The sequence below is a fragment of the Equus asinus genome, chromosome 1 (genome assembly GCF_041296235.1).
Source record: "Equus asinus isolate D_3611 breed Donkey chromosome 1, EquAss-T2T_v2, whole genome shotgun sequence".
In the NCBI taxonomy this organism is placed as follows: domain Eukaryota; kingdom Metazoa; phylum Chordata; class Mammalia; order Perissodactyla; family Equidae; genus Equus; species Equus asinus.
In genome coordinates this window covers 91324997-91346459 of record NC_091790.1, presented here as the reverse complement: position 1 = coordinate 91346459, position 21463 = coordinate 91324997, and the positions used below count along the sequence as shown (strand labels likewise).

The 21463-nt window shown below is 40.1% G+C and overlaps 1 protein-coding gene across 5 annotated transcripts in view; it reads left to right on the top strand.

Annotated features, from left to right (window-relative positions):
• EGFR (epidermal growth factor receptor) overlaps positions 1 to 21463 on the top strand; it is a 193315-nt gene that overhangs the window by 111000 nt on the left and 60852 nt on the right. For all 5 annotated transcript variants that reach the window (XM_044761434.2, XM_070496260.1, XM_044761435.2 and 2 more), the window contains exons 2-4: positions 13681 to 13832; positions 14968 to 15151; positions 18262 to 18396. In XM_044761434.2, coding sequence (XP_044617369.2) covers positions 13681 to 13832; positions 14968 to 15151; positions 18262 to 18396 — 471 coding nt within the window. The remainder of the gene's footprint in view (positions 1 to 13680; positions 13833 to 14967; positions 15152 to 18261; positions 18397 to 21463) is intronic.

Below are 21463 nucleotides of genomic sequence, written 5' to 3'. Positions count from 1 at the left end.
GTCTGTGGCTGTTTTTGCACTATAGTAGCAGAGTTGAATGGTTGGGACAGAAACCATATGATCTGCAAACCTGGAAATATTTCCTCTCTGGCTCTTTGCAGAGAAAGTTTGCCAGCCTCTGCTCTGGAACATCCGTAATAAAGGATGCAGCAGACTCTGTTTTCTAGACTTGGACCTGCTGCAATGGACGGCCAGCTCTGGTTGGCATTACCCATTCCCTTTTCAGGCAGGGACCTATCTAATGTCAAACGGTTAGGTATGAGAACTATTCCTTTTAACTGATAGCTCTCCTCATGAAGGGGTTAATATGTTCTAGAAACAATAGTGTCTGAGCCAAAATTAAGATTCTTCTGTGGCAGAAACTTGGCTTGGGCTTCTCCTGAGTTAACTTAGAAGTTGTTAGTGATTTTCGAGTTCAGTCTTTCCTAGTCAATAAACCCGGGAAGTGGGCTTTGGGTCACAGAGCTAACCAGGAAGAGAGGCTTCAGGCCTCCCCGACTGGGACAAAGTCTGTCCTCCTGACTAGGCTCTTTGCACTGCTATTTCCTCTTCCTGTTTTAAAGTGAAACTTAAAAGGAATATTTAAATTAAGTAGGAGTAAGTGAAAACATTGTTCATTTTAAAACAAGCATTAAATAAAAACGTGTATACACACAGCACACAAATCCAACTATACTTACAAAACTACCACAAGGGATCAGATGACGCCTTATTCTAAATGAAAAATAACAGCCGTAGAGAATGTTCTGAGCAGCAAGCTAGGAGTTCTCTTAGGATAATTCTTCTAAAAGGCACGCAATAGGTGTGGCTTCCTCAGCTTTCAGTGCTCGGCGTGGCTCCTTGGTCAGGTATGGGTCCAGATACCTCCCTTTGAAGCCATAGGTTCATCCCTGTGACCAAGGCAGGCTGGTGAGCTGTGGTCAGCATCAGCTGTTCCTTTCTCGGCAGCAAGAGCTCATGGCTGCTTGCCAGGCCACATACAACATGTGAGCAGAAGGGCAGAAGAGGTCAACCTCTGAGAGCGCTTGGAGGGAAGGAAGCAATTCATTCGACTGGGACCCAGTCCAGATTTAATTCAGATTCAAGTCATAGTAATATTTATTAAGGGTCTACCATGTGTCAGGTGCTTTGACCAGGGATTCTCCCATCTCACTGGATCCTCCCAAGAGTCATAAGTCCCTGTTTGATAGATGAAGAAAAGGAGACTCAACATGATTGAGAAGTTGCCTCAGCAGTGGTGGAACCAGAGTTCTAATCCAGACCTGTGACTCCAAGGCCACTGGTCATTGACAGGTGCCAATAAAAGCTTGATTGCTTATTGTTCTGTAGTCGAAGTGGCTGGGGGTTAGCTTTCCACTTTTTTTCCTTTTCAAATCGTTTATGACATAAACTTGAAGTATTGGTTCAAATAGTTCTGCCGAGGACCTGACACGTTTCTGTAACTTGAGAAAAAACAAGTAGACCGTGCTCCTGGTGAAATCAAGCAACTAATCTTTTTAGGAAGGTTATTTTTCTTCCTTTCACTGCTTCTTATTTGTTCCCAGCAGCAAAAAGGATATGATGACTACCACACAGAGAACACTTCCAGCCTGAAGGAGCACAGTGCAAGCTCAGACTTGAGAAGTGGCTTAGAAATCTCAGCCGTGTTGGCTCTGTCCCCTCCACACACCTGCACTGCATCTCCCACATCCATTTCTTTCCCAAGTCCCCCCTGTAGAGTGACTAAGCTTCCTTCTGCCTCCCAACATCTTTGCTTCATTTTTCCCTGCTCCTTTAGGTACTGGTAGTTCCACATTTGATGCTCATGGGTAGATTCCAGATCTGCCCTTGCTCTTATAGGTTCCCCGTAGGAAGTCCTCTGTGATTTTCCTGCACATCATGTCTGGACTTTCCTGTGGTTCTGCAAGAGCCACCCTCGGAAGTCTTCACATAGCAAAGGGTGGGCGGGATCCTGAACGTCATGGGCTAGCTAAAGAACTAGACGTGGCTTTACCATGGCAGGTGCTACTGAGGGGAGGGGTGCTGGGAGCATCTTTGTCTTCAGAAGAAAACACTGGTGTAATGACCTTCTCCTAGCGTCTTAGTGATTGCTCCCTTGTTTAGATTTTTGTTGTTGTCATTTGCTTTGGGGTTTTTTGGGGAAAAGGGGTAGCTATTTATGTGTTTGGTTCTTCTTTCTAGTGTTCATTTAAGTTGGTAAGCCACCTTAAATGTGTGTATATTTAGAGAAATGACCTTAAAACATAATTGTGCGTTGGAGACTGATTTTTTTAAAAACATGGGTAATAATAGAACGAAAAATTTAAAGAACATTGAAACTATCTTGGGGCAGGGGATAGACATGCTCTGCCGCATAGAACCCAAACAGAGTCTCTCCGCAGAGAAACACTCACAAAAAAGGTCCTTATTCCCCATTCTGGATTGGAAATCTTTTCTTTCCTTGCAAACTACAAGTCTTTTCCAGAATTTGTTCAATAAGAAGACTGGATGGAGAAATGATTCTTTTAAATAATTCTAAACAAACCCAGAAAGGATTACTTATACCCCCAAATAAGAATATGGGCAATGACCCAGACGAGGGGAAGGCAGGAAAAAAATAGAAATGGAAGAAACCTTGTTTTCTTAGTGTGGTAGATTGTGGAGCTGTGTGTGGTGAGGTCACCAAGGCCCACTCTGGGCAGCTGTAGGCCGCTTACTCTTTTACTCTGAATGTGAAATATCATGTTTTAATTTGCTTGGTAATGAGTATTGGAATCCCCTTCCCAGACAACTCAAGATTGGTGATTTCTCTCCTTTCTGACTTGTGCTCCTTTAGCACATCTCTACATTGCATGGCTTTGGGATGTGCTAGGATGACTTCATGTATAAAGTCATCTCCTCAAAGGGCTAATATATTCCTCCAGGGCCGGGAGTACTTCTGATTTATTCTTGGCAAGTGTCGTTGTACTGTTTTATTAAATATGTTTTAGTTTAATAAGTGAAGGAACAAAAGAACACACAACTCTTCATGGTCCTGGTGCATATCACGGAGCACTAGTGGAATGACCCTTACTGAGTGACCTAGCAACACCTAAGGCTAAGGACTCCGCATTGCCATGGTGCTTCACAGCCATGCATGGCATTCACATGAATTCTAGAGGGACAACTCAACCAGCAAGTCAACAACCCCCTGTGGGGAATATTACTCAGCCTTTGTTGTTAGAGAATGAGTCATGTGGGCCTAACAGAATACAAAACAGAAAGTATGTGAGTTGGGTGGGGACTGGCCCAGGGGAGTGAAATCTTGTCAGCCCTGCCTCACTTTACCTCCACGTCACCTCACTGGGAATGACATAGATTGTGAGGGTGTACCTTGGAAGAGAAAAGTTGCACCTTGATTTTAGCATTAAACTGTCCTGTGAGAAACTGTTGAAGAAACAGCAAGTTGGCAGCCCAGCTGGCCAAGGGCTGTGGGAATGTTGACCAGTGGGATTGTGCTCCTGCATACCGGCAAACTTTCAAACCATCTCTGCTCACCACTTCTCTATTGAACAGTCACCTCAAGTCAGAGGTGAAAGGTGGTAAACAGAGGGCAGTCTTGAGTCAGGTTTTGAATCGGTTTTTAAGCAGAGGTCTTTGACACCAACTCATTTTGGAATTTTATATTTCCCAATTCACCCTATCCCCCACCTCATGCTGCCCCATTTTTTCAAGTCTCTTAGCTTTCTATGGTGGCAGCCAAGTGAATCAGATGGGCAAACCCATCCTATGTCTGTGGGTTCTTCTGTGATAAGAGTAACTAGCTCTTCACCGTCTTTTCCACATCCAGGTAACAGGCAGGTTTCAGCAGTAGCCTTCTTGAGGAAGAGCTTTGAAACCTGGGAATGACTGTGTAAATGTCAGGTACTGATGTGATTCTTGGCTCTACACTGCCCTGCACTGGTAGACCTGAAGTACTAATCTGAGAAAGCAACAAAACTCTGAAGAAAGTCAGAAGTACTGAAATCACAGTGGAGGCAAAGGATATGAGCGGTGGTTTGGTTAACAGACTTTTGGAAGGGAAGTGGTATTATTCACTTCAAAAGTATGCCTGTATGTGAAGAGAGAGCCCCTGAACATGAATAAGCAGTAGTCTTCAGCTAAGAGATTAGAAAAAGAGAACCCAGGCCAGAGAGGAGGAGCTTTCTCATGACATCTCTTGAAAGAAAAACCAGGCACACCAAATTCACTGTTGTTTATATTTTCTCATAGAAACATTTTAAACCACATCTAGTATTCTGTCCTTTCTTCACTGTGCCCCACTCAGCATTCAATATTCAGGCAAGGAATACTCCAGCCACATACAGATCTAGTTCTGTATAACCTGATGTAGATTCTGTCGTATATCTGATGTATATAATTCCTCCATCCATGAAGTTTTGTTTAGTACACGTCCATGCGTTTAAAATACAGATTTTCAGAGACATTGGCCACCAAGACAAAGTGTGTTGCCAGGCATATAGTAGGTCCTCAAAAGAAATTTATTGGATTGAATGAATAAAAGATTGGTGGATATTGCTTTCTGAAGTCTTTTTTTAGTCTGAATTAGTTTCTGATAGTCCAATAATAGGTCAAATTTATTTTTGATTTACTAGCCATTCAACTACCTATAAAAAATGGAATGGATTGCCAACCCTATGACTTGAGATTTTTAATTTCCATTGTTAAGACCATTCTTTGGACAACATCCTATAATAATGAAAAGTGAGGTTTTTTATTTTAGAATTTTAAAGAATCTCAAATTTCAGCACAACTCATCAACTGAGCTCAGTCTGTTTACAATAAAAAAATTCCTAGGGGGAAAAAATAGTTTGCTGGTATCATTGAAGACATAGGCAGAAATAGATTGCAGCGGTTTGGTTGCTGTTAATACTGCTATGGTAAAGCTCGATATCAGATATTATTTATATTTAGAGAGGTTTGTGATTTATTAAGCACTTCCATGTCTGCACTTTCATTACTGCTCATAACCACCCTGTCAAGTACATCAAGCTGCTCCCATTTTAACCAGTGAGAACGTTGAGACCCAGACAGTTGAGGTAACTGGCTGGAGATCATCCCATAATGATACTGTCATAGTCTTCACAGTGATAAAGAGATGTTTGATGATGTCACTGGAAACATATTCCACAATCCCTCATAGAACTGGCCTTGCTGGGGTTCAGAAACATCAGTTAACTCCCAAGAGAGTGGACACAATATGCGAAGACAATCCTAACTCTACTTAATACATTTTTTAAAACTCATAAACTTGACTTGGGATCATTTTAAGGGCTAGGAAGAGAATCACAGGGATGGAAATCAACCAGTTTTGGTGTTCTATTCCCCAACTTAAAAGAGATGTTGAAGTCTTCTTAATTAGGGTTACTTAATGAAGGTTACTTTAATTTGCAGCTGTGTTGCACGTGCCAAAGCTCGGCATGTTTAGTCCAGCAGGCATACTGTAATGCACATGGCAAATTATCCAGTATTTAAGAGGACTTTTTGAGTATTACATGTGCATTTCCAAGTTGCAGTGTAGATTCGAATTCAGTTTGATGACTATCTTTGGATGCCTACAAACTGAGAACAATTATTTATTAGTTATGAAATCAAATACAATAAAATAAGGAACAAGTGATAAAATATAAAGTTTTGGAAAACAAAGAAAAATCTTCTTCACAATTATAGTGAGACTTTTGCCATTCCACAGAACCTTTGATTAAATCCACAATTCAAATTTAAATGCCACTTTTTATTTACTTCTATTGTTTCCCCAATTATTTCCTTATGACTCAACCATAGATTTTCTACTTTCCTATTATTACAAACTGTTGTGTGGGTTAAATAAGTTTCATAGGCTAGTCTGATACTGTAATCATAATTTGTAACATTTTTCTATGGGATAAATTTACTCTATGCTCCCCAAAACCAAGGTAAGGAAATGTATTTATAGATCAGGAAAAATATGCCACTTGAGGACTCTTCAAGTCCATCACTATTTGAAGCAAAATCATTTCTGCAATGAATGGTCTTTTCCAAGAGCTGCCATATGCAACTATTCTGAACAATAATGAGGTGAGTAAACTGCAACTTACTTGCCCTCCTAACACTTTCTGTATATAATACTTCATTGTTCATCATTATTTCTAATTTTTTAAAGTACTTTCACAAAACCATTTAACATGACTAATGCAGAACTTTGAGGATCTTAATTAGTTATGCATGATCATTTCTCCATTTAAAAAATATATTTTATTAAAATATTCTTCCAATTTTGGCCTTGTTCACCCCAGATTTTTGTAAATTTTCTCCTCAGTAATTTTTTTATTATAAAGTATTATGGCCACTAAAGAAAATTTGTACAATGCAGAAACTGTAAGGAAGAAATAGAATCCCACTATTCATAAAAGACCATTGTTAACAACTTGGTGTATTTTCTTCCTGTCATATTTCTGTGCATTTTAGCATAGTTGAGGTGTATATACAAACACATTTTGAAATTACCACCATAATACAATTTCAGTAAGGCAAAAGAAATGGTAAATCCTGATACGATGAAACCTCTGGCAAACTTTCTGAGTATCTTTTCCTTATATATTTTTAAATCTGTCATGTAAAGATTATCTTATTTGAGATTTCCTTAAACCTTTTCAGCAAGAAGGTGGGAAAAAAAATCCCCTGGCTTTTAAAGCTTAATCAAATATGTTACCTAGACTGGAAAGATTTTACAATGACCAACCAGAAAGCTGTGAAGACTGACACTCTTCTAAGACATCCTGCCTCCTCCTCCTCCATCAGACATGTGCAAAGAAAGGCAGAGAGATGCATGTCAAGTCATCCAAGACTTTGGTCGCATGGCCACCATTGCTTTCACATCTAAAATATAAATGCAACAACATGTGTGTACACATCATAGCAGCCCAACAAGATGTATATGTATGTAGATAATCCACCTCTCCCTACCATGTATATGTGAATAAACAAATAATGTATATAATTGCATAAACAAATAGTAATTTTAAGTAGTGATAAATACTAAGAAAAAAAGAAAGCAGGCTAATATGATAGAATGTAATGGTGAGGACTTAAGCTAATTTGTTTCCTGAAGGGATGACCACTTAGTTGGAATCTCAAGGATAAAAGGTAGACAAAGATGCAAAGATCTGGGGAGAAATAGAAGAGCATTCCAAGCAGATGGAGCACCTCTGAAGTGGGCAAGAACTGGGCCAGCTGGAGAGAAACAGGGGGTGTGGCTGAGACAGTGAGCAGGGAGAGAGGCTGAGAGGAGACCGCTGACGAGGCCTTGCAGACCACAGAGAAGAGCTTGTGCTGTGTTCTAGTTATACTGGGAAACCTTGGGATAGTTTAAACCAAGGAGCAGTGTGATGTGATTCTGCTGCAAAATGAGGTGCTCGGTGGAAAATGGGGCAAGGATAAAAGCAGAGACAACTGAGGAGGCCAAGGGGAGGGATTTACAAAAACCCAACTATTTTGGCAGCCATTAATGTGTAGTTGAGAAAACAACAAATTCAAACAATTATAAATTTGCTTAGGCAATTCCAAAAGTGTCTCAGTGGATTTGGGAAAATCTGGAGAAACTTGTTTTAATGTTGTGTCTTCATCAGCAATACAGACTTGCCCAGGCTCGTGGGCAAAGAGAGGTATACACCCCCACACAGGCACAGAAAGCCAAGGCCTTACCCCATAAAATCGGGGGCATTTCAAGATTTAGAGGAGGCAGACTATTTTTATTTTAGTTAAGATAAATTGGAGGGTTCTTGAGAAAAAGAATAACCAGACTGTAGATCAGCCCTGGATGTCCAGGGATGATAAAACACTTCCTTGAATCTGTCACTAACAGCTAAGTGCAATGCGGCAACGTGGATGAATCTCAGAAATAGAATGCTGTGAAAAAAGCCTTACACAAAAGGGCAATACTGTGTAATTCCACTAATATGAAGTTCAAAAATAGGCAAAACTATTCTAAGTGAAAACCAATCAGAGTAGAGTTCTGTGGTGTGTGGGGCAGGGGTTGTCTGGGAAGGGCGTGAGATGGGGAGCTCACTAGGGGGACGGTGATGTTCTGTATTGTGACGGGAGTGTGGGTTACACAATGTGTATGTTTGTTGAAACTCATCAAATACTACACTTCAGACGGATTATCTCACAGTTGGTGGATGTTACCTCAACAACAACGACTATAAACTAATATTGACTTGTAATCAATGGCACGCCAGGGCAACGTTTACTGATATCTGTACCTTACTTTGAAATGCATAAAAAAAAATAAGATGGATAGATACATGATAAGGTGAACATAGTAAAATGCTAATCAAGGACGTTCATGGTACAGTTCTTTCCACTTTTCTATACATTTATGAATCTTCATAATAAAATTTGAGGATGAAAAGCTAAGCGCTTTGTAGGGCCTGCATCCTGGGGCCTGCTGCTCTTGATTCAGTAGAAATTGTCTTCAGATTTACAAGGGGTAGAGCAAATCATTAGCATTTGTGTGGAGCTTGAGACAAACACTTTCAGTTATCTGGTTTTCAAATATATAGCCCTAAAGTAATGTTCAATTTCTCTTTGAATAAATTGCTTAAACACCTGAATCCATTTTTTAATAAAATTCTTAAAGTAAAATATATCCCTTTTTCTTTCTTTCTTTTTCTGATTTGATAAATGTTCTACAGACAAAGTAACTGTTTAATGCCCAATCTTTGAGTAAGCCTATCTGCAGACCCAAACACTCCCCGTTCAGACAGTACCTTAGGGCACGTCCATGGAGGTCCCTAACATCTGTCCATGTGCACCTGATGTTACATTACTGTCACATTTCTCAGTAGTTAGCTTTAACAAAAGAAAGTTGAAAGGCTTTGTATTCATTCAATCTTCGAAATAATCTAGGAGGCTAATATTATTTTCACCATGTCTGTATTTGAGGAAAAGCTTGGAGAGCTTGGAGAAGTCATTCAAGGTCACATAAGGAGGATGTGGCTAAACACAAACTGTCTCCTGGGTGAATTAAAACTCCTGCTCTTTGCAGTTTTGTCTCAAATCTGCCTAACTAGTTTGTGACTTTTAGGTTTTAATAATTTTACCAATTCAGTGGTCTCACATTTAAATTTTCTCATTGTTTTATCTTCATCACATGAGATATTTGGTATAAAGATGGAACCAAGATCATACTTTGTTGAATCAAGAAACCTAGGCCAAGTCGTTCTGATTCTCACCTAGATTTTTCTTCGACACTCTTGTCTCCTTTGGGGCATAAGACAGGAGAAAGCCTCAGAAGAAACAGCCTTATAATAATTTCTTTTGATGCTTTAGTAATTAACCCTGGATTCAAGGTAGACTTGTCTTAAATGGAATCAAATACTATATCAACTGTTTTCTTCTTCTCAAGAATACACATGTTGGACAGTTGGGCATTTAGGGTTCTTTGTAATATTTTGCCATTATTAAAAAATAAACAATGGACAACATTTTGCATGAAGCTTTTTCTATGTTTAGGTCTGTTTCCTTAGAATAGGTTTTCCAAAGTGGAATCATCGTGATCTAGAATTTAAGCATGTATATTTGTTTACAAAAGTTGTCCAGTTGCTTCCCAAAATGTTTTATGAATTAACGTTTACATCAGTAATGTGTAATGTTGCTATTATCTTCCAAACTAGGATCTTTTTCTGAATATAGACATAATTCATACTAATTGTAAACAATAAGGGTCAAGATAGGTATTCATCAAATAAATGCTTAGGTGCTCTTTTAGCACTTTTTGAATGAATGAATGAAAGCACAATACAGTCTTTTTGAAATTATTTTTTTTATAACAGGCTAAACTTAAATGGCATGTTTTCCTTTTTTACTGACAAAAGTTACTTTTCCGTTGATTTAGTAATAAAAATTATTTAGTTCAGCTGAGAGAAACTTACAAGCTGATCTCCTTGATCATGTAAAATGAAAGCAGCTGTTATTGTTTTCATCTCTTGTGTACTGAAGACGCTGAAATGTGCTCCAACCCTGTTCACCTGGCTGCCATGATGGGTGTGACCAATACTGGTGGTTATCTAGACCACAGCCAATCAGTTAGGCTGAAATTTAGAGACCACAGTCTTTCAGCTGGGAAAGCAGCTTTTGTTCCATGGTGTGCCAACTGACAGGTCATGCGTTATTGTCAAAACCCTGTACTTGCATCGGTGGTGGCATCTTTAAGGACCTTAGAATTGGGAAGTCAGTCTTGCCCCTTCTGCATGCATTGCAGCCAACTGTGTACAACTGCTCTAACCTGAGGTTGCAGTCACAGCGGCCCATACTCCTACATGAAAGCAAGCCGGAGATGTTGGTCAATCCAGTGTTATGATTGGAAGAATTATGAATCATTCTACCCTGGAGCCAGTAGATAGGGGCTCTGTCTTGTTGTCGTCTGCCATAGTTCCCATGTGAGGGTTCTCTCCAGCGCTGAATTTGAATGGGACCACAGAGGGGAGGAAGAGGGAAATCTCCATGGAGTTAAAGAGGATGTGAAGATTACTTCATATTTAATGTTGGTGTAGGTGTCTGAACATGTGCTCGCTGTCGTGGCATGGAAATGCAAGGGCAGACAGTCAGGTGATGCTCTTCAGAGCAGTTTCCATGGGGAGGAAACAAAGAAGCCTATAAAACAAATATTAATTTGGAAAGAGTTCCTGAAGAATACCTGCATATTGACTTTGGCCTTGTTTTTGAGCTCAACGACCTGGTTCCTGATTGCAGCTGTGACTTTGCAGACGTGAAGAACCTGGCCAGTTCTGAATCTAACCTCCAAAGCCAGAGGCCATATTTCTTCACTGTTATGATAATTTTGGTTCAAAGTATAGTCCCTTAACAAGCTGCCGCTTCAAAAGCCCCATACCTCTTTGTTTTGTTATGCTTGCCTAAACATGTCTTTCAAAGAGCTGGGTTTGGAAATAGGACTTTATTATAATCCTCTCCTTTGCTTTTAAATATAGACAATGAAGTGTATTTCTGTAGTCTAAGTTTGTCTCCTAATTTAAAATGTTTTCTGGTATTAAGTTTGATACCTTAAACCATTAGAGAGTGAAGTGTGCCAAAGTTGTGTATTAGCAGGAGATGCAAAGCAGTTGCACCTTTACCTGTGCTGTTGGATTCACACTGAGTGTGGACAAAAGCAAGGATGTGTTGGTTTCTTAGTAGTTGAGTGTGTTTTTCTGTTTGTTTGTTTTTAAGGAAAATTAGCCCTGAGCTAACATCTGCCGCCAATCCTCCTCTTTTTGCTGAGCAAGACTGGCGCTGAGCTAACATCCATGCCCATCTTCCTCTACTCTATATGTGAGATGCCTGCCACAGCATGGCTTGACAACTGGTGCACAGGTCCGCACCTGGGATCCGAACCAGCGAACCCTGGGCTGCCGAAGCGGACCATGCAAATTTAACTGCTGTGCCACCGGGCCAGCCCCTTGAGTGCATTTTTAAATGTATATTTTCACTCCTAGAAGAAAACAAAGGCAGTAAGCTCTTGGACATCAGTCTTAGCAATATTTTTTTTCATCTGTCTCCTCAGGCAAAGGCAGCAACAGCAAAAATAAACAAATGGGACTACTTCAAACTAAAAAGTTTTGGAAACCATCAACAAAACAAAAAGGCAACCTACCGAATGGGAGAAGATATTTGCAAGTGATATATTTGACAAAGGGTTAATATCCAAAATATATAAAGAACTCATGCAACTCAATATCAAAAAAACTATCTGGGGCCAACCCAGTGGCATAGTGGTTAAGTTCACATGCTCCACTTCGGCAGCCCAAGGTTCACAGGTTCAGATCCCGGGCATGGACCTACACAATGCTCATCAGGTCATGTGGTGGCAGTGTCCCACATATAAAATAGAGTAAGATTGGCACAGACGCCAGCTCAGAGACAATCTTCCTCAAGCAAAAAGAGGAGGATTGGCAATGGATGTTAGCTTAGGGCCAATCTTCCTCTCCAAAAAGAAAAAAAGGAAAGAAAGGAAAAAATAGTCTGATTAAAAAATGGGCAGAGGACCTGAGTAGGCATTTTTCCAAAGAAGATATACAGAAGGCCAGCAGACACATAAAAAGATCAACATGAGTAATCATCAGGGGAATGCAAATCAAAACCACAATAGCATATCACTTCACACCTGTCAGAATGGCTATTCTCAAAAAGACAAGAAATAACAAGTCTTGGTGAGGATGTAGAGAAAAGGGAACCCTAGTCATTGGTAGGAATGCAAATTGGTGCAGCCACTGTGGAAAACAGTATGGAGGTTTCTCAAAATTAAAAATCAAACTACCATATGATCTAGCAATTCTGCTTCTGAGTATGCATCTGAAAAAAACAGAACCACTAATTCAAAAAGATATATACCCCCCATATTCATTGCAGCATTGTTTACAATCGCCAAGATATGGAAGCAACCTAAGTGTCCATTGATGGATGAATGGATAAAGAAGATGTAATGTGTGTTTATATATATTTCTGTGTGTATATATTATATATATATATTTGTGTATGTGTGTGTATATTTATATGTATGTATATATATACACACACACATACACACACACACACACACACAGTGGAATACTACTCAGCCATAAGAAGGAACGAAATCTTGGCATTTGTGACAACGTAGATGGACCTAGAGGGTATAATGCTAAGTGAAAGAAGTCAGACAAAGAAAGACAAATACTATATGATTTCACTTATATGTAAAATCTAAAAAACAAAAATAAATGAACAAACAAAATGAGACAGAAAGAGACTCATAGATACAGAGAACAAACTAGTGGTCACCAGAGGGGGTTGGGTGAAATAGGTGAAGGGGATTAAGAGGTACATACTTCCAGTCATAATAAGTAAGTCACGGGGATGTAATATACAGTATAGGGAATAGAGTCAATCATATTATAATAACTTTGCATAGTGACAGATTGTTACTACACTTGTAGTGGTGATCATTTTGTAATGTATATAAATCTTGAATCATTATGACAGACACTTGAAACTAATATAATATTGTATGTCAACTGTACCTAATAAAAAAGAAAATAAATATTTTTTCATTGTGTTATTTTCTATATATTATATAATTAGACCTTTGATTTATTCTTTGATGCATTAGTTTAGAAGAATATTTTTAATCTCTAGCCAGTTGAGTTTCATTTAAACTCTCATTATTGATTTTAGGTTGTACAGTGTTGTGGTCAGAAAATATTGCCTAGTATATGTTATGTTTGTTAATATTCTTTGGACACACAATAATGTATAGGATATCTCTTTGTGAGGTAAAAAGTTCATTATATGGTTATTAACTCAACATTGTAATTATATTATTTAAATGTCTAATGATATGTATTTTTTGTGTACTGAAGCTCTTAACAGACTATTTTGCCTTAAAGATTTTCATCTATTTGCCCTTGAATTTTTAATATTTTTAAACAATTTTATGCATTATAGGGTTGAGCTATCCCTTGTCATGAACTGCACTTTATGTGAACTTAAACTTTTTTTGTCACATTTGCCTTGAGTGACCTTTGATAGGCATTAATAGTGCAAAGTCACTGAAGTGCACAAAGTTAAAATTTGTGAATATTGTTTTACTTTAGTTTTGCTACTTTACTTGGCATTTCATGTAATATCTTTTTTCCTTTTCTCCAGTTTGCCAAGGCACAAGTAACAGGCTCACGCAGTTGGGCACTTTTGAGGACCACTTTCTGAGCCTCCAGAGAATGTTCAATAACTGTGAGGTGGTCCTCGGGAATTTGGAAATTACCTACATGCAAAAGAATTATGACCTTTCCTTCTTAAAGGTTAGTTCAATGAATTTGATTGTCTTACACAAATATAATAGAAGTAAAGATAAGTAGACAAAGGCCTTGGCAGAATTTAACTGGAAGTGTATTTGTTTTTGCTATGACAGTTACAAGTCCCAAGGAATACAGAGGTGAGTTTTACGGGAAGGCCACTATACCAACTGGTGTCAAGTTATAGCTATAAAAGAATATCAAAGAGAAACAGACTAGTCTGGCATCCCACTATCATCAAAGACGCTGATATTCATCTTTTAACTGTTGCTTCAGCCGCCCTATTCTGGCTCTTATTTAAAAAAAAAGGTCCTGCTCTGTAGCATTTGCCTGTTTTCTTGGTGTAAATATTCTCAGCATGGTTGATTTCCAGCTACCAAGAGTTTTAACAGCCTGTTCACAAAATTTCCGAATATTTCACAGTAGAGGCTCTAGTGAGCCAATAGGAGCAGCTCTGAAGGCTTCCGGGGTTTGGTGGTAGTTGAACTTTGGATTTGATTGGCCTTCTTCTGGGTTTATTTGTTTTTTATCTATTTAATTAACTAATTAATTAATTTGGTGAGGAAGAGTAGCCTTGAGCTAACATCTGACACCCATCTTCCTCTTTTTGCTTGAGCAAGATTGTCCCTGAGCTAATATCTGTCCCAGCCTTCCTCCATTTTGTATGTAGGATGCTGCCACAGTGTGGCTTGATGAATGGTGTGTAGGTCCACACCTGGGATCCAAACCTGAGAACCCCAGGCCACCAAAGCAGGGTGTGTGAACTTAACTACTATGCCACTGAGCCAGCCCCATTTTTTTCCTAAATAAGAAAGCATGCAAGATACAAAATAAATTAATAAAACATTTCCATTTTCATTTGAGTGTGTTGAACACCAAGTAAAATGAGAGTCACAGCATTCCTAAATAATGCACATTGCCCTTTATTATTGCCAGCAGGCTCAAGAGGCAAAAGTACAGGAGTCATCGTAAATCCTGTCACCCGCCATATCCCCAGTTGTAATCATCTACATGCTTTATATCTGTCAGTCACTCATGTGCATCATTCATTTGGTATTCTGGGCTCTCTGGACCCACTTTAGACCTTGCATTCTTGAGTTCCTCAAAAGAGAAATAACATGTTCACATTTTATCTCTTTAGACCATACAGGAGGTTGCTGGCTATGTACTCATTGCCCTCAACACAGTGGAGAAGATTCCTTTGGAAAATCTGCAGATCATCAGAGGAAATGTGCTGTATGAAAACACCCATGCCTTATCAGTCTTATCCAACTATGGTGCAAATAAAGTCGGACTGAGGGAGCTTCCCATGAGGAACTTACAGGGTGAGAGGCCAGGGCACAGGGAGGCTGTCAATGCAAAAAGCAACTTGGGTGGTGCTCCGCGAACCTGTCACTTTTCTTAATTCCACTCAGAGAAGACATTCATTCATCAAATATAAATGTAGTGAGTGCCAACTGTGTGCAGGATACAGCAGGTAGAAGTTACTGAGAAGATGGTGGGTGATGGGATAAGAAGGGAAGATTTAAGCCAGGTACCATTTCTCCTCTGTTCATGGAAAAATATCCAGAGAGTTAGTAAGAAATGGTAAAGGTTTCGGGGAAAAGAGAGTATGAACAGATAACCTGGACTGGAATGCAGACTTTTTGTGCCTAGGGAGTGAATAAACTGTCAATCTTCTAACCTGGACCGCAGATATAAGGAACATACATTAAAAATCAACCCCTATTTGAGCCAGTTTCCAGAGTAATACTGTTATACAGAAGCACTGTTAAAGATAGGGAATGAAGGTATTACAGGAGAAGTCTGAATTCTTGTGAGTAGGACACTGTGAGGGTCCCCAGAGGGAAAACTATGAAAGATGGTAAAAGAGGCAGGAAGCTGATGTGAAATGACTGAAGATAACAATGCTTGTGCCCTCCCTATGTGGCAGGTGCTGTGCCAGGCGTGTTAAATTGGTAACTTCATTGAATGCTCACAACCTTCCTTCAAAGTGGGTGTTACACTATGCCATTTTACAAATAAAGAAATGGGGGCAAAGGAACCCTCTTAAGGTCCCAAACTAGTGAAAAAATGGCCAAGGATGGCCACCAAATCCCTGCCCCAGAGCCCTCACCCTTCCTGTAGTTTTGATGGGAAGGAGCCGACGAGGAAGGGGGATGAAAGCAGAGGATGCCTAACAGAGGGAGTCATCCTGGCAATTGTGGGAGCCCGAGAGGCAGCAATGCTAGAGCCAGGTGGTAAGTCCAAACCCAGGATGGAACCCACCAGGCATGGCCCTCTGATTTGGCTTCTGGGTTTTGCCATTCTATAAAACTGCCTTAAGAATTCCCACGCACCACTTTAACTGCACAGAGCACCCACGCACAGGTTTCTGTGTTGATGCTAATACTAATTTGTGCTATTCACACTTTTTGTGAAATGGACTATTATGGGCATTGGCATGCCTCTGTCTGCCTATCTTGCCTCTCACTGTCTCATGGTGACAAGTAGATGTGGTTAAGAGCATGGACCCCAGAGCCAGACTGTCTGGGTTCCAGCCTGGCTCCATTACTCACCAGCCAGACACCCCGGGAGCATGTTCTCTCTGTGTCTCAGTTTGCTCATCTTCAAAAATGTCGGTAACAATGGTAACATACTTCCTGGGGTTGTTGAGAAAATTGAGTGAATTTCTATAGGTAAAGCACTTAGGAGCTATTTCTATTGATGGTATTACTTCTGCTGCTGGTATTGGGGTTGTATAAATCCAGTTTATTTACTGTTATTAAATAATTATTTAATTTGAATTATTTAATATTAATTAAATGCTGTTATTAATAATTAACCTAGTGCCTGTCATAAAGGGAGCAGTCATTAAATGTTGAAAGTAAAAATAAAAGAATGACTGCCTCCAGATTACTGCCTCTTTCCCTTCTAAGCTACCAGGCAGGGCACCTCAATCCTTCAGCACGTTTACTTCCTCCCTTTATTCTCATAGTTGCTGTTTGCAAGTGTTCTTTGAGACCCCACTTTGACCTTCCATCTTACATGCTCTTTCTTGGCATCCTGGTCTGTTGTCCTAATTGTCATGACAGCCTTGACATCCCTATTCTGTGTTTCCAGTTCTGACTTCGCATCAGTTTCATCCACTTGACTCTGGCTCCCTCTATAGTGTGTGTTTTCACTTGACTGTCCTGCTGTCATCTCTGACTTTATATCCAAAGCTCCACAATTTGGCCCTTTCCAACTTCCCAGCCTGTCTTCTGTGATTCCTTTGTTCTCCACCGTTCGCTGAAGAAACTGCCCTCTATGTCTTTGCCCCAGTCTTCTGTCTACCCGAAGCCTGTGGCGCCCTCCCTCCATGTTCCTTCACAGGATGCTCCTGTCAGCATGCTAGGACATGTCATTCTTTCCAACAAACCTCAGAGATCTTCCCCAGGAGCATCCTTCCTTCTTCCATGCTGGTACCTTGTGCACATGGTATATCCATTCCCTGCCTGTGGGATGTGGGGCATTCTTTACATATCTATATTTAAACTACAGAGAGTCATAGGACCATTGTGAGGATTAACTAAAGTAATGCCTATAAATCAACTCGCACAGTACCCAGACCTGCTGTATGTCATGATCTTCCGTGGGCATGAGGTCATTAACTGCGTGACCTGTCTGTCTCCCCATGCGTGTCAGTTCTTAGAGAGAAGCCCACTGATCCAATTCATCTTTGCAGCCCCTAACACACTTGCTACTATGTTTTGTGCATATAAGTCGTTCAGTAAATGTTTACATTTAATGTCACTGATGCAACACTCTCCCTTTGCTCAGGCTTGAGTTTTTTTTTATCACCCCTAATTTTCCATGTCCTATCAGTTCTTCCTTTGAAACAATTGTACAGTCTGTTACATCCTTTGCATTCCTGGTGTCTTCCCTGTCTGTTCATCCTACATACAAATTCTTCTTGCTCCACATCATTCTTCACACCCTTTTCTCCAATGAAATGCTCCAAAAGCACCTCACAGCATTGCCACCTTCTCCTGACAATCCTGGTCAGCCTGCGATGCTGGTTATTGCCACTTGCCCTTCTTGTCCCATCTGCCTCTTCATGTCATCAAACGGTCATCCAATCCAGTCCAGATCAGCCTCCTTGGGAACCTCCAATTCCCCATCGACTCGTCGTTTATGCTATAACCACTGACTAAAAGCGATCTCTCCTTCCTCCCCATGTTTCTAAATTCTGATCACTCATTGTTCAAAGGCCCAATTCAGGGGAAATCCTAACTCCTCCATGGCACTATCATCAACTCATTTTTCATCTGCCCTTGCTGAAGTTCTATGAGGAGTCTCTTTTGCACACTGACATCATTTTAGCAGAGCACAAAATGTCAAGAAATGCATGCTTGTTTTATGAGAGTTTAGAAGAGATGACAAGTTTGCTTACTGAGGTTCCTTTCTCACACAGAAATCCTGCAGGGTGCTGTACGATTCAGCAACAACCCTATCCTCTGCAACATGGAGACTATCCAGTGGCGGGACATTGTCAACAGTGATTTTCTAAGCAATATGTCAGTGGACTTTCAGAATCAACTGGGCAGTTGTAAGTGTTCCACAAAAGTTCCCTCTGCCCCCTGCTCCTATGGTCGGGCAATGCTGTAGAGTGTTGGGGTGGTGAGAGAAGGTAGAGTTAATGTTAAGTCACATTAATCTAAAAAATAAGTACAGTCATGTGTCACTTAATGACGGATATATTCAGAGAAATGCGTCAGTGGGTGATTTTGTCATTGCGCAAACATCGTAGAGTGTACTTAGACACACCTAGGTCATACAGCCTACTAAACCTACATAGAATATAGCTACATAGAGTACCCAGTCTCTATAGTACTAATCTTATGGGACCACCGTGTATATGTGGTCTGTCATGGACTGAAACATCGTTTCGGTGGTACATGACTGTAGTAAGCAAATTATCTGCCCACTAGAAAAGCACTGGTTTAAGACAGAGAGAAAAGTCTGTTTTTCATGGTGACAGTTAGGACCCTTGCTGGCAAGGCAGATCACCCCCTAGGACAGCTTAGCCCTCCTGTGGCCATTGAAAAGAGCCCATCAGTCGTGGCATAAGGGCTCCTCCCATCCTGCCATGAGGAAACTGGCCAAACTTTTGTGTGCTTGTGACTTGCTGCTGAGTCTCGAAGTGGCCCCAGGCCCTCTAGTAGCATTGGGCCTGAACTCTCCCCTCCTGCTGACCAGCCTAGGCACTCCCACATGGTCCCCCAGCAAAACTGGGTGAGCACTTGGGGATGGAGTTTGTCTATATTTCCTACGCCCATGACCTAGTCCCTGCCCGTTCAACAGTAAAGCAGCCCGCACAAGGGACAGGATGGCAGGGGGCCAGCTGGAGGTCAGGGCTGTACCACTTGCCCGGTTGGCAGCACAGTGTGGGAAACTCTGAAGACACATGCTTACATTTACCGAGCTCCACTTAGCTTATCCCCTCCTGGTCTCCCTGGTCTTTCAATCCTTTAAAATAAGGAGCTGTCACCATGTCCTGCTTCTGTTTCCCTACAGCTGTGCAGTGACTGCATGGGGTTTTTGGTCTTAATTTGGAGCTGACATGGATCTTCATAATCAGCTAGAGCCCTTTTGTTTTTTGTTTGTTTTTTATTTGATTTGATTGATGGTTGTGTAGAAATACCCTTAACATAAAATTTGCCATCTTAAGCCATTTTTAAGCATATAATTCAGTGATATTAAGTACATTCACATTGTTGTGCAGCCATTGCCGCCATCCATCTCCAGAACTCTTTTCACCTTGCAAAACTGAAACTCTGCACCCATTAGACACTAATTCCCCATTTCCCCTCCCCCAGCCCCTGGCACCCACCATTCTACTTTCTGTGTGTGTGAATTTGACTTCTCTAGCTGCCCCATATGATTGGAATCATTTGTCCTTTTGTGACTGGTTTCTTTCACTTACCACATGTTTTCAAGAATCATCCATGTTGTAGTGTGTGTCAGAATTTCCTTCCTTTATGTGGCTGAATAATATTCCATGTGTATGTATACACATTTTGTATATCCATTCATCCATCGATGAGTGCTTCCGTTGCTTTCACCTTTTGACGACTGTGAATCGTCAAAGTGATTGACGTCAAAATGAACCATGTAAATCGTTAAAATGAACACGGCTCTTGAGCTCCTTTGTTTTACAAATATATTATTCCAGCAGATACCCAGGATGGCACCTGCTGTGTTTGCAAGAAGCTGAAAACTTTATTTTACAATGCAAAATTCTGTATTGTCCATGAGATCATGGTTAGCCTTTCCTCAGCCATCTGATGGATAATGGGGAAGTTAAATTGTGCACATCTATAACAAAAGAAGTGACATGGAAAGGCTGTGAGGCTTGTATGGGTTTGCCACGGACTAGATCAGGCAGCCTAAATAGGCATACCAGCCCTCATGACACTGCAGCTGTGAGAAAGATCTGGCAAGAAAGTATTGGGAGAGGAGAATGGTGGACAGGTTAATACAACAACAAGATTCAAATATTACAAAGCTATGAACTATAACCCAATATGATATTCGTTTGAGAATAGACATATAAGAATAAGCCGTAGACATGTAAGAATAAGACAATAAGAATAAGCCTAACTAAATCAAATGTCCATAAAGAAATGACATTTCAGACAAATAAGGGAAGAATTCATTATTCAATAAATTGTTCTGGAATGATTTAACTATTAGGGGAAAAATATCAAAGTGACAGAACTCTAAAGGATTTTTTTTTAAAAAGGAACTAAGGATGTTAGGTAGTCACATTGGAAATTCCCAAATCACCGTTCACCTGCCACCTGCATTTTCCGTATTCGTTACGTGACCAGTGACAAGTTCAGAAGCCTGACACTCTCCTTGTGGAAAGAGAAGCCCCGCACATGCCTCAGGCTTTTCAGGCCACAAATGACTTCTGAGAACCTGTCTCATTTACTCTTTACCCAAAAAATCTCACAAGGTGATTTAAGTGTTTTATGGACGAGGGGTTTGAGATTCAGAAAGGTTATCCCGTGTAGCCCAACATTACATTATTGTTGATGTAGCTTGGAATTTGAAGTTAGAATGGGTATGTTTACTTGAGAGGAAATTAAAATAAATCCACAGTCCTCTTCATACACCAATATTAATTCAAAATGCATATTATATACAATAAAATACTGCATATATATATGTAAGTGCTAGAAGGAAACATACAGATGAATATTTGTAATATCAGGTTGAAGAAAAGCCAAAGTCACATCCCATAAAAGAAAATTCCCTTGTGAAAAAATGTTAGTAACAAACAGGAAAATACTGTACAACATCTGATTGCCTTGAAAAGAGTTAATATTCTTGCTGTATGACTGTAAAAGTAGTCTTAGAAATCCTAAGAAAAAGGTGAACCTTTCAATAAAAAAAATGGGCCAAGGACATGAGCGCACACACACACACACTAAGATGGCCAAGAAATAAAGTAAAATGTTATTTGTTACTGTAATTGAAAAAGTCAAAGTAAAATAAAGTATTATTTTTGCCTTTGCTAAAGTTTGGGTTCATTTTGATTCCTAGATACCTGGATCAGCAAGGGTGTGGAGAAACAAAAATTCACATATTCTGTTTGTGGGAATATAAAT